General features: G+C 43.0%; 1 protein-coding gene across 1 annotated transcript in view; it reads right to left on the bottom strand.

The window, feature by feature from the left end:
• Nucleotides 1-879: 879 nt before the first annotated feature.
• Nucleotides 880-15,331, bottom strand: part of RPS14 (ribosomal protein S14) — a 187,515-nt gene continuing 173,063 nt past the window's right edge. Inside the window, exon 5 of the mRNA XM_044069372.1 lies at nucleotides 880-1,220. Within this exon, the coding sequence (XP_043925307.1) occupies nucleotides 1,153-1,220 (68 nt within the window). The 3' untranslated portion in view covers nucleotides 880-1,152. The remainder of the gene's footprint in view (nucleotides 1,221-15,331) is intronic.

Below are 15,331 nucleotides of genomic sequence, written 5' to 3'. Positions count from 1 at the left end.
CAGCAGCATAGCACGATGAACATCTGGGAAAACAATTCACAAAATCTGGTGCCTTGAAACATACGAAGACTTCTGAATTTTGGTAGAATACCATTGGTTTCCCAGTCCATTTTGCCTTGGCTGCTTCTCTAAAAACTTTCCGAAATGGATGTCGGAAAAAGATATGGGAAATAACATTAACAGTCTCGGGCAAGCTACACAACTTTCTTTTGACTGCAGCCTCTCTGCAGGGATTTTGCACTCTACTTGATTGTTTCGGGGCTTTGTACAGCATAGCTACACTGTGCTTCGGCCCTAAGCAAAAGCAGATTTAACAATTTAAAATGAAAATCTTTTCAGGGGAATCAGCTTCTCACAATCAATACAATTATTAATCTTTTCAGAATCCAAATCTGGCATCAAGCAAACCTTAATAAAAAGAAGTAACTACACCAGGCATGCAACAGAAGTACAGCAATAAAACAGGATAAGATCTTCCCCATTAGGATACTCCTCATTGAAATCTGTCAGCCTGGACAATCAAATGACAAATTATGCTTTATAACTATGCATCAACCTTGACACAAACTGCACATGGTGCAGGTGGAGGTCTATTTTTATACCACTGATATCCTTGGAATAAGCCGTCTCTCCTGGCCCAAAAATAAATGTGTACATGCATGCACACACATTTTGAAAATGAAAAATAAGAGTACAACACAGTTCTGTCACTACAGAGATGATGGTAACTACACTACATGCATATAGATATCTATACATATATATATATATCTATATCTAATCTATATATATATATATATATATATATATATATATATATATATATATATATATATATACACACACACACACACACATTAAATAAAAACTACAATGTAACACGATATTAATCTGTCATTTTTACTGTGTGAATATACAGTGTCAGATTCCATTGCAACTATGATGCAACTTCGCCTATCTTTGTGCTTCAGCATGCAACTCTTCCAAAGAGGAAACGCACATTTCTCTCTATGTGCTTGGTGAACCAGACTATTAGGACAGCTGCCAGCCTCGTTTTTTTATTACTCGTCACAGTACCAAACGAAAATCAACAAGAAGTCGCACAGTTTTCTTGGTTTAATCCTTTTATTAACAATAAACATACTCCACAATTTACAGACGTCGTCCACGGCGACCACCTTTTCTGCGAGTGCTATCAGATGGGATAGGTGTGACATCCTCTGCAAAACAAATTCAGTAATTACTAAAAAAAAAAAATTACTCCAAAAGTAGTAAACTATTTTGCAACACTGTAAATCATAAATTTCTGCTGTTGCCAAATTATCATTTTCACATTTTTATACAAATATAACAGCCAGCAAAACACATCAGGACTGCATCTTCAATAGCCATTAAAATTCCATTTTGCATATGGCAAATAAGACCATAACAAAAGCTAAAAGGAGTACATAATGCACATGCACACACATAAGAGAAAACATTTAAAAAAAAAAATATGGATGAAGTGGGTTGTGGTAGTTGCTCAGAATCAAATACTAGAAATAGAGGAATTTTCCCCATTTTCTCTGATACTGTGTGACTTCATAGTTGGTACATTTAAATTGGCGGGGATGTGGAGGATGCACACAGATAACAACTTAGTTCTTTAACCTAAACACACATTGATATGCAAACATCTACATCAAATGCTGCCATCTTATGCTCAGGTTCTCCTTAGCAGCAGAAAGGAACGGGTAAATAATTTTAAGGAAAAGTATAGTGGTCTCTCCCAATTTCACATATGAAATGGGCAGAAGCATAAGTAGTCTGACATTTAGAAATCATTTGGATGGTCTTGGTACAGTGAACATAAAAAGTGTAACTCACCTCTGTTGAAATGCCAGGTTTTTGTGATATAAAAAAACGAGACCACAACAAATAATTTCCAAACTTTTCCAACCTTTACTGTGACCTATAACCTGTACAATTCAATTGCAAAAACAAATCTGTTAGGGGAAAAATATAAAAAATCTACAAAAAGCTGGTTGCATAAGTGCACACCTTTAAACTAATAACTTTGTTGAAGCACCTTTTGATTTAACTACATCATTCAATCTTCTTGGGTAGGAGTTTATCAGCATGGCACATCTTGACATGGCAATATTTGTCCACTCTTCCTTGCAAAAGTACTCCAAATCTGTCAGACTAGACTGCAAGGGCATTTCTTGTGCACAACCCTCTTCAGGTCACCACGCAGATTTTCTATTGGATTTAGGTCTGGGCTCTGGCTGGGCCATTCCATAACTAATTTTCCTCTGGTTAAGCCATTCGTTTGTTGATTTGGATGTATGTTTGGGGTCAAATGTCATGTTGAAAGGTGAAATTCCTCTATCTTTCTAGCAAACGCCTGAAGGTTTTAGGCCAAAAGGTAACTGGTACTTGGAACTGTTCATAATTCCCTCCACTTTGACTAAAGCCCCAGTTCCAGCTGAATAAAAGCAACCTCAAACCAAGAAATTGCCACCACCATACTTTGCCATGGGGATGGGGTTCTTTTGGTGATGCGAAGTCTTGTTTTTGCAAACATACCTTTTGGAATTTTAGACAAAAAGTTCAACCTTGTTCTCATCAGCCAAAACACATTTTCCCCACATGCTTTTGGGAGACTATGTATTGTTTCGCAAATTTTAGCTGGGCCTGGATGTTTTTCTGTGCAAGAAAAAGCTTCCGTACTGCAACCCTACCCCATAGTCCAAACATATGGGGAATATGGGAGATTGTCGTCCCATGTAGTACACTATCAGTATTTGCCAGAAATTCCTGCAGCTCCTTCAGTGTTGCTGTAGGTCTCTTGGCAGCCTCCCCGACCAGTTTTCATCTGGTCTTTTCATCAATTTTGGAGAGATGTCCAGTTGATTGCAACACCACTGTTGTCCCATATTTTGTCCACCTTTTGAGGACTGTCCTTCACTGTGTTCCATGGTATATCCAATGCTGTGGAAATTGTTTTGTACCCTTCTCCTGACCGATACTTTTCAACAATGAGATCCCTTTGATGCTTTGTAAGCTCCCTGCGAACCATGGCTTTTGCTGTAGGAGGCAACTGAATGTCTGAAAAATCCTACTAGGACAACTGAACTTTATTTGGGGTTAATCAGTCTCTCTAATTGATGGCAGGTACTCAAGAAGACTGAATGTTGTAATTAAATCAAAAGGTGCTTCAACAGAGTATTAGTTTAAGGGTGTGCACACTTATGCAACCAGCTTATTGTAAGTTTTTTATTTTGCCCCTAACAGAGGTTTTTCAATTGAATTGTACAGGTTACAGGTCACATTAAAGGTGGGAAAAGTTTTGAAATTATTTAGTGCGGTCTTTTTATATCACAAAAAACCCGGCATTTTAACACTTTTTATGTCCACTGTATACTAGTTTTCTACTGCCTAAATGACCAAGAACTATGCACACTAATAAAAAATATGTCCTGAAGGTGTGGGCTAAAGTACTGTGAGGCAAGGAGCATCTGGAAGAAAAATACTTAATTGTAGAGTAAATGCAAAAGATGGACCTATACATTTAAAATATAAATACCTAAATAAAACTAGCAAAATACAAGGTCTAAGGTCTCTTCCACAAATAACCCAGTATTTAAATACAAAATAATCATGTAGACTTTGGTGGTCATATAATAGTTGTACAATTCTGTAAGAGTGCTCAAGTTATCAAAAAAAAAATATTGAATTAAAAAAGTGGAAACCCATAGGTTTTGTTCTTGTGTCCTGACAGATAACAGAAAATACAACAATCTTCCTAAAAACGATGTAGGAACTGCACTTGTGACAACAAGATGCCATCTTCTTGGCACTCATCTGCCTCAAATAGTTAAGCATGCAAATACTTTACCACAAACAAGTAAGGCTTACTTACACTCAGCACAGATTAAATAAAAAACCTCTAGTAAAATGAACTCAATATTCAATGATTAACACTATATAAACACTGTCTTACTAAAAAATGGGGTCTTTACTGATGTGACCTGAGCATTTGAAATAGTCAGCCATGCTCCACCCATAGCCCTCAAATAAACGAAACTACTGTACATGTTTTGTCTTGCTATTCTCAATTTTTAAATGACATCACACTCTCTAGTAACCTTAACCTACACACACAAGATATTTTATATGTAAACTGGGATTCACAAACTTCTACAAGACTGAAAATAAACTAGTGAAACAAAAATATATGCCATACAGTTTTCCACATCTCAAAAACAAGTGATTTCTCCCCCCTCTCAAATCCTATTACCTGCAGATAATCTTTTTCATGTCAACACTCACCTCCACAAAAGTCTATTAAAAAAAACACAAAAAAAACTGCTGTTCAAAGAACAATGTCATAACTAAAGCCCTGTCAGCTTACCCATTTACTGGCACTGGAAAGCACAGTGGCATTAGTGAGTGACCAATACATGCAGTTTTGCCCTCTGCGGATTGCTCAAGATCAAGAGGGAGAACCAGACCAACTCCGCAGATACTTTCCAGGGCTCAGAGATGCAGCTCAGTCCATACCACTGGACACACACAGCTTACACAAAAAAGTACAGTTGTGTCCCTACCATAAATGCAGATGTTAGAATGCATTCACTGTTGCAGTCATTACACTTGGGTTATCCTGCTGGCAGGCTACCCGAAGTCGGCCTGAATTTCAAAGTCCTGGTCTGGCATCGGTTGCCGTCACCTCTTCCTTGACGTCAGTGCACCAGGGGTATATAAGATGCAGCCGACGCCATTTTCTTCAGTTTTTCTTGCCCCAGATGTCAGGTGCCCCCAAGAAGGTAGGCAATACATACTGCTTATAAAAACACACACTAAAATAAACAATACCTTCATCTACAAGCAAATACACCACATAGGTTGTATAGGATAGAGAGGTCCAGATAAGTCCCAGCAAAGAAAGGGGGTAGGAGGGTGGGTAACCTGGACTGCAACAGTGAATACACTAACATCTACATTTATGGTAGGTACACAGCTGTACTCTATGTTCATCGTGTTTCACTGTTGCAGTCATTACACTTGGGTTGAATCCCAAAGCTGAGGTAGGGCGGCTAGGTCTAGACAGGATTAGGAGTGGCTATGAGGCCCTGTAGAACTGCAGTGGCAAAGCCTGCTCTGGATTTAGAGTAAAGAGGCAAATGATAATGCTTGGTAAAGGTGTGCACTAAACTCCAAGTTGCAGCCTGTAAAATTTCCTTGGTTGGTACTCCTCTGAGGAAGGCTGAAGTGGCTGCTGCCCTGGTGGAATGTGGCCTAATATTCTTAGGCACTGATTTGCCATGTTGTGCATAGCAGAAACAAATGCAGTGTCTTATCCACTTTGAAATAGTCTGCTTTGAAATGGCCTTTCTTTGTGATCCTGCAGCATATGCTACAAACAGTTGCTCAGTTTTTCTGAAAGCTTTTGTTTTGTCCAAACAGAAGCGTAGCTGCCTGTGCATGTCCAAAGAGTGCAGAAGGTCTTTCCCCTTTATTCTGGGGATTTGGACAAAATGTTGGCAAATGAATGGTTTGGTTAAGAGCCACACTGGATACTACCTTTGGCATAAATGTTGGGTTTGTCCTTAGAGAAACCCTGTCCGGATGAAAAATGATGAAAGGTTCCACTGCCATTAATGCCTGTAACTCAGACTCTTCTTGCTGAAGTTATTGCTAGGAGCAGAGCAGTTTTCCATGATAAGAATTTTAGGTCAGCTGTATTGGCTGGCTCAAAAGGAGGCAGTGTGAGCTTTTCCAAGACAAAGTTGAGGTCCCATGTAGGTTTTGGTGCTCTCCTTGGGGGTCTTTGCCCCTCTGAGGTACTGTCTTAGCAGTGGATGTGAGAAAATAGGAGGTTCCGTATTGTAATGACCTGAAATGGCAGAGGCATGGATCTTAATTGATGAGAAGGATAGGCCTTTGTCCAGCATCTCAGTTAAGTATTGTAAAATCTGAGAAATATTTGGGACAAGTGGTTCAAGCCCTTGTGCCTGGTTCCAAGCACAGAATATTTTCCATTTTTCTGCACAATATTTCCTGGTGCTGGGCCTCCTGACTTCCAAAATGTCATCCATAACAGCTTTAGAGAGAGGTGTGTTCTAAGTGGCTATATTTGCCATGCCGCCAGATTTAAGGTCCGAGTTGGCTGTGCAGGATCCGATTGTTTTGTTGTCAGAAGATGAGGAATTTGAGGTAAAATCCAGGCTGGGCCTTGAGACGAGCTCTTTAGGATTGGGTACCAGTGCTGGCGTGGCCAGTCTGGGGCAATCAGAATCATTTTTGGCTTCTCTTGCCTGACTTTTAAGAGTACCTTGGGGAGAAGAGGCAGTGGTGGAAAGGCATAAAGGGTTAGGGTTTTCCAGCTGAATGATAGAGCATCCACTTTCCATGCTTGTGAGTGATAAGTCCTTGTGCAGAATCTCTGTAGTTGGCAGTTGTGAGGGGAAAGATCTATGTCTGGGCATCCCCATTTCCTTGTTATGTTGAAGACGTGTGGATCTAGTTTCCACTCGTGAGGGTCCATGAAGTTTCTGCTTAGTTCGTATGGCAGAGTATTTTTCCTTCCTGGCAGGAATTGCGCCTGCAGATGTACTTGATAGCTTAGTGCTGTGTTCCACAAGGTCATGGCTTGCCTGCAGAGGGGGTAGGAATGTGTGCCCCCTTGCTTATGTACCAGATAACTGTGGTGTATTGTCTGTCTTTAGCAATAGTTGTCCTGGATGTAGTAGATCCTTGAAGGCTGTCAGGACATTCTGTACAGCTAGCATCTCTTTTTGATTGATATGAAGATGCATTTGGTCCGCAGGCCACGTGCCCTGAATACATTTTCCTGCCATGTGTGCCCCCCAGGCATAATCCGATGCATCTGTTGTTAGTGTCTGCCTGGCTGTGGGTAAAGTGAAAGGCTGTCCCTTGTTGTGGTGACAGGCCAGTGCCCACCATCGAAACACCTGTTGCAGGCAGGGAATAAGAGTTGTTATTGTTTCCAGGCTGTGGCAATGTTGAGTCCAAACACTTTTTAGATACCATTGTAGTTTAACTAGTAGGATGCAGGATGCCATGAAGCCCAAAGCCTGCAGAATTTTTCTTGCAAGTAGCTGGGTCTTTGTTGCCATCATTTGAAAGTAGTGAGTCAGTTGCCTTTGCTTGTCTGGCGTGAGATGAGCCATCTGGGCAGTTGTATTTAAGCTTGCACCCAGGAATATTACCTTTTGAGAGGGCACTAGTTTTGATTTCTTTTCGTTTACTGTGTACCCTAGGCAAACTAGTAATCTTTTTACAAACACCAGATGCTTTAGTAGAATGTCCTTGCTCTCTGTTTGAATAAGGCAGTCGTCCAAGTAGGGATATATTTGAATTCCTTTTTGTCTGCAAAATGCAATTACTGGTGCCAGGCATTTTGTGAAGACCCTGGGCGCAGTAGATAAGCCAAAGGGCGGTGCAGATTATTGGTAATGCATTGAGCCAGCTATGAATCTGAGGCATCTTCTGCAAGATTGTCTGATTGGGACATGCAGGTATGCCTCTGAGGTCCAAAGTAACTAGCCAAGCCTTCTTACCCAGCATGGGTAGAAGTTACTGCAGTGTCAACGTTTTGAATTTTGGAACGTCCAGAAAGGTGTTTAGAATAGACAGGTCTAGTATTGGTCTCCAAGCTTTGTCCTTCCTGGGTACCAAGAAAAGTCTTGAGTAAAAACCTTGTCCCTGCTTTTGCTGTGGTACTTTCTGAATAGACCTCATATCCATGAGGGCAGAAATTTTTGTGCCTCTGCCCATTGATTGTGTGGCAGGTCTGGCATACCTTTTGACCTTGGTAGGGAGTGTGAGAAAGTGGAACCTGTAACCCTGAGAAACAATATTCAGTACCCATTTGTCCCGGGTGATCATGTGCCAATTTTGTGAAAAAAGTGCCAGTTTTCCCTCAAGGGTGCTGCCAAAAGGTAAGTGCTTGGCATTTGTAGAGGAAAGTCATTGGGACTGCTTCCAATAAGGTTGTGATTTGTCTTCTCTGCCTTTGGGGGCTGAAGCACCCCATTGTTCTGGTCTGTATGAGCCTTGAGGCTGAGCTCTGCCTCTTGGGAATCTGTATCTACCTCTTTGTGGCCTGTCTGAAACTGGAAAGGACCAATTTTTAGAAGGCCAGTTCCCGCTAAATCTAGGTGGCTGAACCTGTAAGAAATCCTTTACTGTCTGCATTGATTTTGCTTTATCCTCCATTTTCTTTTACACCTCTTCTGCCTTAACACCAAACAAAGTATCATGCTGCAATGGAGCATCCAATAATTTTGCTTTAACATGATCAGGTAAACTCTGTTCTTTTAACCAAGCATGCCTTCGAATGACAGAACCTTAACTGCAGCTCTGCAAGATGCCTCTAATGAATCAAAACCACATTGCAAAGTATGCTTTCCCACTTGTTCAGCTGCATGCAATAAATTTAGAAGTTATGTACCTACCATAACGTTCCATGTTAGTTGTCTTCTCTCGCCTTCTTTCTTGCTGGATGGCTTCGGAGCCGATCCTCGGCTCCGACTCGGCACTTGCTAAGCTCGAGAGTCACTTTTACCAGCTCGAGGCAGCCCCATATCCCATGATGCAAGGCGGTAATTACCCAGATCTCGTTTGGTATCTAGAGGAAAAACTACCTATAAAAACTTTCCACTAAGGAAAGAGAAACACTAACCTAAAAAGGCTATAATGGAAACCAGGTAATCAAGGACAAGAACTATCTGGTGTCCAAGGAAGAAGAATCTTCCAAAGAAAAGGGGAGATTAAGGTCTGTCCAGGTTAGGGGGACAGGAAGGAGGGACGCAAGAAAGAAGGCGAGAGAAGACAACTAACATGGAACGTTATGGTAGGTACATAACTTCTAAATGTTAAGTTGTCAATCTCGCCTTCATTCTTGCTGGATGGGACCGTGTCCCTAGCACCTCTATCCTGGGTGGCTCAATGGAACAGACTCTTGAGAACAGTGGAACCAAAGCTTGCCCTGTCCCTGAAGGCCAAATCCAATTTGTAATGAGAAACGAAAGTATGAGGAGTGGCCCAAGTGGCTGCTGCACAAATAGTATCTAAGGGTAGTCTAGCCTGAAAGGCGGTAGAAGTGGCTAGACCTCTTGTGGAATGAGCTTTAGGTTTTGAGTTCAGCTGTTTGCCCCTAAGCTGATAAATGTCAGAAATGGTGGAAGATAGCCATCTAGATAAGGTCACTTTAGAAACAGGGAGACCTTTTCTATTTTCAGCATAAGACAGGAAGAGCTGATCGGACTTCCTAAATTGCTTTGTTCTGTCCAAGTAATATCTAAGTTGGCGATGAACATCTAGGTAATGCAATTTTTGTTCCGCCCTGTTAGAATAATTTGGAAAAAATACAGGGAGATCAATGGATTAGTTTAAATTTGTCTTAGAAGCAATCTTGGGCAAAAAGGATGGGTTGGTTCTCAAGGATACTCTGTCTTTGTGGAAGACCAAATAAGGGGGACGAACACAGAGGGCATGAAGTTCAGACACTCTTCTAGCAGAGGTAATAGCGACTAGAAAAAGTGTCTTCCAAGAAAGAAACTTTAATGAACATGAAGCAGCCGGTTCGAAAGGGGGAAGTATCAAGGATGTCAGCACTAAATTTAAGTCCCACTGTGGTGGAGGATCTCTAACAGGGGGTTTAAGAAGGAACACTCCTTTGAGAAAGGCTTTACAAAGTTTGTGGGACATAATGTTGTGGTCTGCAAAGCCGACATGGAAGTTCGAGATTGCAGCCAACTGAACTTTGACTGTGGAAGACGAAGAACCTGAGTGAAAACTTTCCGCAAGGAAATCCAAGACCGACTGAATAGGGGCAGTAAAGGGTCTATGTTCTTAGATTTTGCCCAAAAAGAGAAGCGTTTCCACTTGCTAGAATAAATCCTCCTGGTAGAGGACTTAAGAGAAGCTACTATGATATCTCTAACGGGGTTAGAGATCATAGGAAGCCTGGCTAAGGAAGGAAGTGGAGCAACCAAGCTGTGAGGTTGAGGGAAGGAACGGACCGGTGCAGTTGACCCGACTGGTGGGTCAGAAGATCTGGAACTGGGTCCAGATGCCAAGGCTGCACCAAAAGATGGCGATGAAGGAACGGGAACCAAATTTGTCGAGGCCAGTAAGGGGCAATGAGAATCATTTTGACTCTCAAGACGGTAGCTTTCTGGAGTACTTGTGGTATCAAAGGAAAGGGAGGTAAGGCATAAAGAAGTCCCCGGGGCCAATCTTGGGTAAGAGCGTCTCTGGGGGGATGGCCCGGAAGTGGGAAGAGAGTGAAGAAGTCCGGGCATTTGCTGTTTTGGGGTGTAGCAAAAAGATCGCAGCATGGGCGGCCACACTTCTGAAAAATCTCCTCCACAATGGATTGCTTGAGACCACTCGTGAGGCATGAGAATAGCTCTGCTCAATCTGTCCGCTATTATGTTGGTTTTCCCGGGGATATGCGTTGCTACCAGAAACCGATGAGAGGAAATCGCCCATTGCCAAAGTCTGAGAGCTTCTCGACACAAGGGATAGGACTTGGTTCCGCCCTGCTTGTTGATGTACCACACGACGGACATGTTGTCCGTGTGAACTGCAATAGTCCCTAAAGGGAGAAAGTCGTTGACGGCTTGCAACATTAAAAGCACTGCTCTCATCTCTAGGACATTTATGTGCAAGTGGTATTCGAACGGTTGCCACGTGCCATGAACCATCCTGCCCTGATAATGCCCCCCCACCCGATCAGGGAGGCATCCAAAGTGACCGTAGCTACTGGGGCCGGGGGAACAAATGGTCTGCCCTGATGAACTAGAGGAGAGGAAATCCACCAGGATAGATGGTTCTTGCAGGTTTGTGTCACCAGAATTTTGTGACGCATGGGAACCTGCTGGAAGGACCATTGGGTGAACAACATCCATTGTAGGAGACGCATGTAAAAGCGGGCCAGAGGAAGAAGTGTTATGGCAGCTGCCATGAGGCCCAACACTTTCAGGACCAACCTGGCTTGTGCTCTTTTGCTGGATAGGATGATCCGAACGTGGTTTTGGATATCTAGGATTCTCTGACTTGTTAGGTTTGCTGACATCCGAGTAGTGTCTAGATTTGCGCCTATAAAGGTAATAGATTGGCAGGGCGACAAGGAAGACTTTTCGAAGTTGTCTGAAATTCCTAAGTGACCACAGAGACGTAGAGTGTAATCTCTGGCTTGGAGAAGTTGATGCCTGGTGGTGGCTGAGAGGAGCCAGTCGTCGAGATACAGAAACACCTGGAATCCTTGACGTCTCAGGTGAGCCGTGACCACTGCCATGCATTTGGTGAACACTCTGGGGGCTGTAGTGAGGCCAAAGGGCAGGGCTCTGAATTGAAAATGACTGGTACCCAGCCGAAAGCAGAGAAAAAGTACAGTTTTGTACCTACCATAAATGTAGATGTCCGAACTGGATAGCATCTGCAGTCATAACAAATGGGTTGTCCTGTCGTCAGGCAGCCCTTCGGTCGGCCGGATTCCAAAGTCTGGGTCCGGCTTCGGCTGATGTCGCACTTCACCCGACGTCATCTCTGCTGGTCTTCGGGTATAAAGGCATCAGCCGACGCCATTTTCCTCAGTGTTTCTTGCCCCAGATGCCAGTTGCCCTCTTGGAAGGCTAAATTTTGGATAAATGCCAATGTTTCCAAAAGATAGAAGGCAAACACAAAAAATAAGCATGTATGTACATATATACAAACAAATACACCATAAGAGACTCCCCCCCCCAGCTAGCTATTAGGAGGGTAAATACCCTAGGAGTACCACAGAGGGGAAGGAGGGAGGGTAATCCTGACTGCAGATGCTATCCAGTTCGGACATCTACATTTATGGTAGGTACAAAACTGTACTATGTCCTTCATGGATGCATCTGCAGTCATAACAAATGGGTAGAATACCATAGCCAACTAGGGGAGGAGGAAGAAAAAATTATGGTGTGGTTAGGATCCCTTGCAGTACAGCAGTGGCAAACCCTGCTCGGGAACTAGAATACAGAGGTAAATTATAATGCTTGGCAAATGTATGCACGGAGGTCCAAGTAGCCACCTCAATAATGTCCTTGGTTGCCACTCCTCGTAAGAAAGCTGTGGTAGTGGCTGTAGCCCTTGTAGAATGAGGCCTTATGTTCTGTGGAATTGGGTTTCCATGGTAGGAGTAACAGAATCTTATGCAATTTCCTATCCATTTGGAGATTGTCTGTTTGGAAATTGCTTTTCCTTCCCTTCCTGTTGCATAGGCTACAAAAAGCTGGTCAGTTTTTCTGTTACTTTTGGTTCTGTCCAGGTAGTAGCGTAGCTGTCTATGTACGTCCAAGGTATGCAGCATTCTTTCCCCTCTGTTTTGTGGATTGGGGAAGAAGGTAGGTAGGTGGATTGCCTGGTTTAAAGACACTCTGGATACCACCTTAGGCATAAATGTAGGATTAGTTCTCATGGACACCCTATCTTGATGGAAGATTAGGAAGGGTTGTACTGCCATTAAGGCCTGTAGTTTCGAAACCCTCCTTGCTGAGGTAATTGCCAGTAGGAAAGCAGTTTTCCATGACAGGTGCTGTAGATCTGCTGTTGCTGCTGGTTCAAACGGAGGGAGTGTCAACTTTTCTAGCACAAAGTTCAAGTCCCATGCTGGTAATGGTGGTTTCCTAGGAGGTTTTACATTCTTGATCCCTCTGAGGAACTGTCTGAGTAGAGGATGTGAAAAGACAGGTGGATCAAAGCTGTATTCTGCTGAAATAGCTGATGCATGTATCTTGATGGAGGAATAGGACAGGCCTGTATGTAGAAGCTCTGCCAAATACTCCAGAATGTTAGCAATATCTATATTCGACACATCTTTTCCTCTTTCAGCACTCCAAATGACAAACCTTTTCCATTTTCCTGCATAGTTCCTTCTTGTTGAAGGTCTGCGGGCTTCAAGGATAATGTCTTTAACCCTTTGGGAAAGATCTGGATTAGTTGCTGCTATGTGATGTTCCAGGCAGTCAGTTGCAAAGTTTTTAGGTTTGGATGCATGATGCTGTAGTTGTTCTGAGTTAACATCAAAGGCATCAGGGGAATTGACCACATTTTCTCCCGAGACATGCTCCTCAGCAATGGGTACCAGTGTTGTCTTGGCCAGTTCGGAGCTATCAGGATTATCCTTGGACGTTCCTCTTTGATTTTCAATAATACCTTGTGTATCAAGGGAAGAGGTGGAAATGCATATGCTGTCAGACCTTTCCAGCTGAAGGAGAGAGAATCCACCTTCCATGCAAGTGGGTGGAATGTCCTTGTGCAGAATTTTTTGAGCTGGTGATTGATAGGGGAAGCAAATAGATCTATTTGTGGCATTCCCCATTTCTTTGTGATGGTCTTGAAAATGTCCGGGTGTAGCATCCATTCGTGAGCATCCGAGGTGGTTCTGCTTAACATGTCTGCTAGGGTGTTTTCTTTTCCCGGTACAAATATTGCCTGTAACTGGATGTAGCTGAGTGCCAGATTCCAAAGGTCCAAAGTCATTCTGCATAGGGGGCATGAATGAGTGCCTCCCTGTTTGTTGATGTACCACATGACTGTGGTGTTGTCTGTCCTTATCATCAAATGGCCTTCTTTGAAGAATGGTCTGAATTTTTGGATTGCCAGTTTTACTGCCAGCATTTCTTTTTGGTTTATGTGCAGGTGCAGCTGGTCCTGAGTCCACAATCCTTCTACGCATTTGTCCAGCATGTGCGGCCCCCATCCTAGGTCTGAGGCGTCTGTTGTGATGGTTTGGCTTGTTCGAAAGTTGTGGAAGGGTAGGCCTGGGTTTGACTGGCAGGCTTGAGCCCACCATAGGAACTCCTGTTTTAGGCATGGGATTAGTGGTATTTCTGCTTCTAGGCTGTGCCTGTGTTGAGACCATAAATTCTTTAGGTACCACTGTAGTTTTCTCATATGCAGTCTGGCATGTGGGACCAAGATTATGCATGATGCCATGAAGCCCAAGGCCTGCAGAACTTTTCTTGCTGTTAGTTTGTTCTGTTTTGTTAATGCCAAGAAGTAAAGAGGGAGTTCTTTTTGTTTTTCTGCAGTTAGGAATGCCATTTGTTTTACTGTGTCCAATTCCGCGCCCAAGAATGTTCTTGTTTGGGATAGTATCAGCCTTGACTTTTGTAAATTGACTGTGTATCCCAGGGCTTGTAGCAAGTAAATGACCCTTTGTAAGTCTGTTGTCAGCTTGCTTTTGTTGTCCGCTTGTAGCAGGCAGTCGTCCAGGTATGGATAAATTTGGATTCCCTGTAGTCTGCAGTGAGCGATTACTGATGCCAGGCATTTTGTGAATACTCTGGGCGCAGTAGATAAGCCAAAGGGCAATGCTGAGAATTGATAATGCTCTGATCCTGCAAGAAATCTGAGGTATCTTCTGCAATTTGGTCGAATGGGGACGTGCAGGTATGCCTCCTTGAGATCTAGAGTTACCAGCCAACACTCCTTGCCCAGCATGGGAAGAAGTTGCTGTAGGGTCAGCATTTTGAATTTTGGGACAATGATATATGTGATTAAGATGGACAGGTCGAGAATAGTTCTCCAACTTTTCTCTTTTCTTGGTACTAGGAAGAGTCTGGAGTAGAATCCTTTGCCCTGTTCTGTTATTGGTACTCTTTCCACAGCTCTCATCTTTGTTAATTCCGTTATCTGCTGTAGAGCTTCTATTTTTTGATTTGGAGGCAAGTTTGGCATTCCTCTTTTTACTGGTAAGGTGTGGAAGTGGAACCGGTAGCCTTGGTCTATGGTTTGCAAAATCCACTTGTCTTTTGTGATATAGTGCCAATTTTTCGAAAATAAGGCTAACTTTCCGCCTAATGGTGCTGCTATTTGCTCCCTGGTAGGCGGAGTTAGAGCCAAGTCACTGTGATTGTCCTGTTGCAGTGGTAGTGGTTGTGTCTGTGCCTCTGTTATTACCTTGCCACTGTCGTCCTCTGTAGGCACCTCCTCTGGATTGATTTCTGCCTCTGGAGCGTCTATTCCTGCCCCTTTGGGATCTTTGTGGAGTCAGGAAAGGACCAATTTTTGGCAGGCCAGTTCCTGCTAAACCTTGGGGGCTGAACCTGTAAGAAATCTTTAACTGTTTGTACAGATTTTGCCTTTTCTTCCATTTTCTTCATTACCTGCTGGGCAGGTGTACCAAATAAACTGGCCTTATCCATAGGGGCATCTAATAGTTTTGCTTTAACATGATCCGGCAAGACCTGTTCTTTCAGCCATGCATGTCTTCTTATCACTGTGCCAGTCATGGCTGATCTAAATGAAGCCTCCAGTGCATCATAGCCACATTTTAAGG

The sequence above is a fragment of the Protopterus annectens genome, chromosome 4.part0, assembly GCF_019279795.1.
Source record: "Protopterus annectens isolate FY-2018-M chromosome 4.part0, PAN1.0, whole genome shotgun sequence".
Classification (NCBI taxonomy): domain Eukaryota; kingdom Metazoa; phylum Chordata; order Ceratodontiformes; family Protopteridae; genus Protopterus; species Protopterus annectens.
Note: the sequence above shows the minus strand (reverse complement) of the source record. Positions and strands in the feature narration are given on the sequence as shown.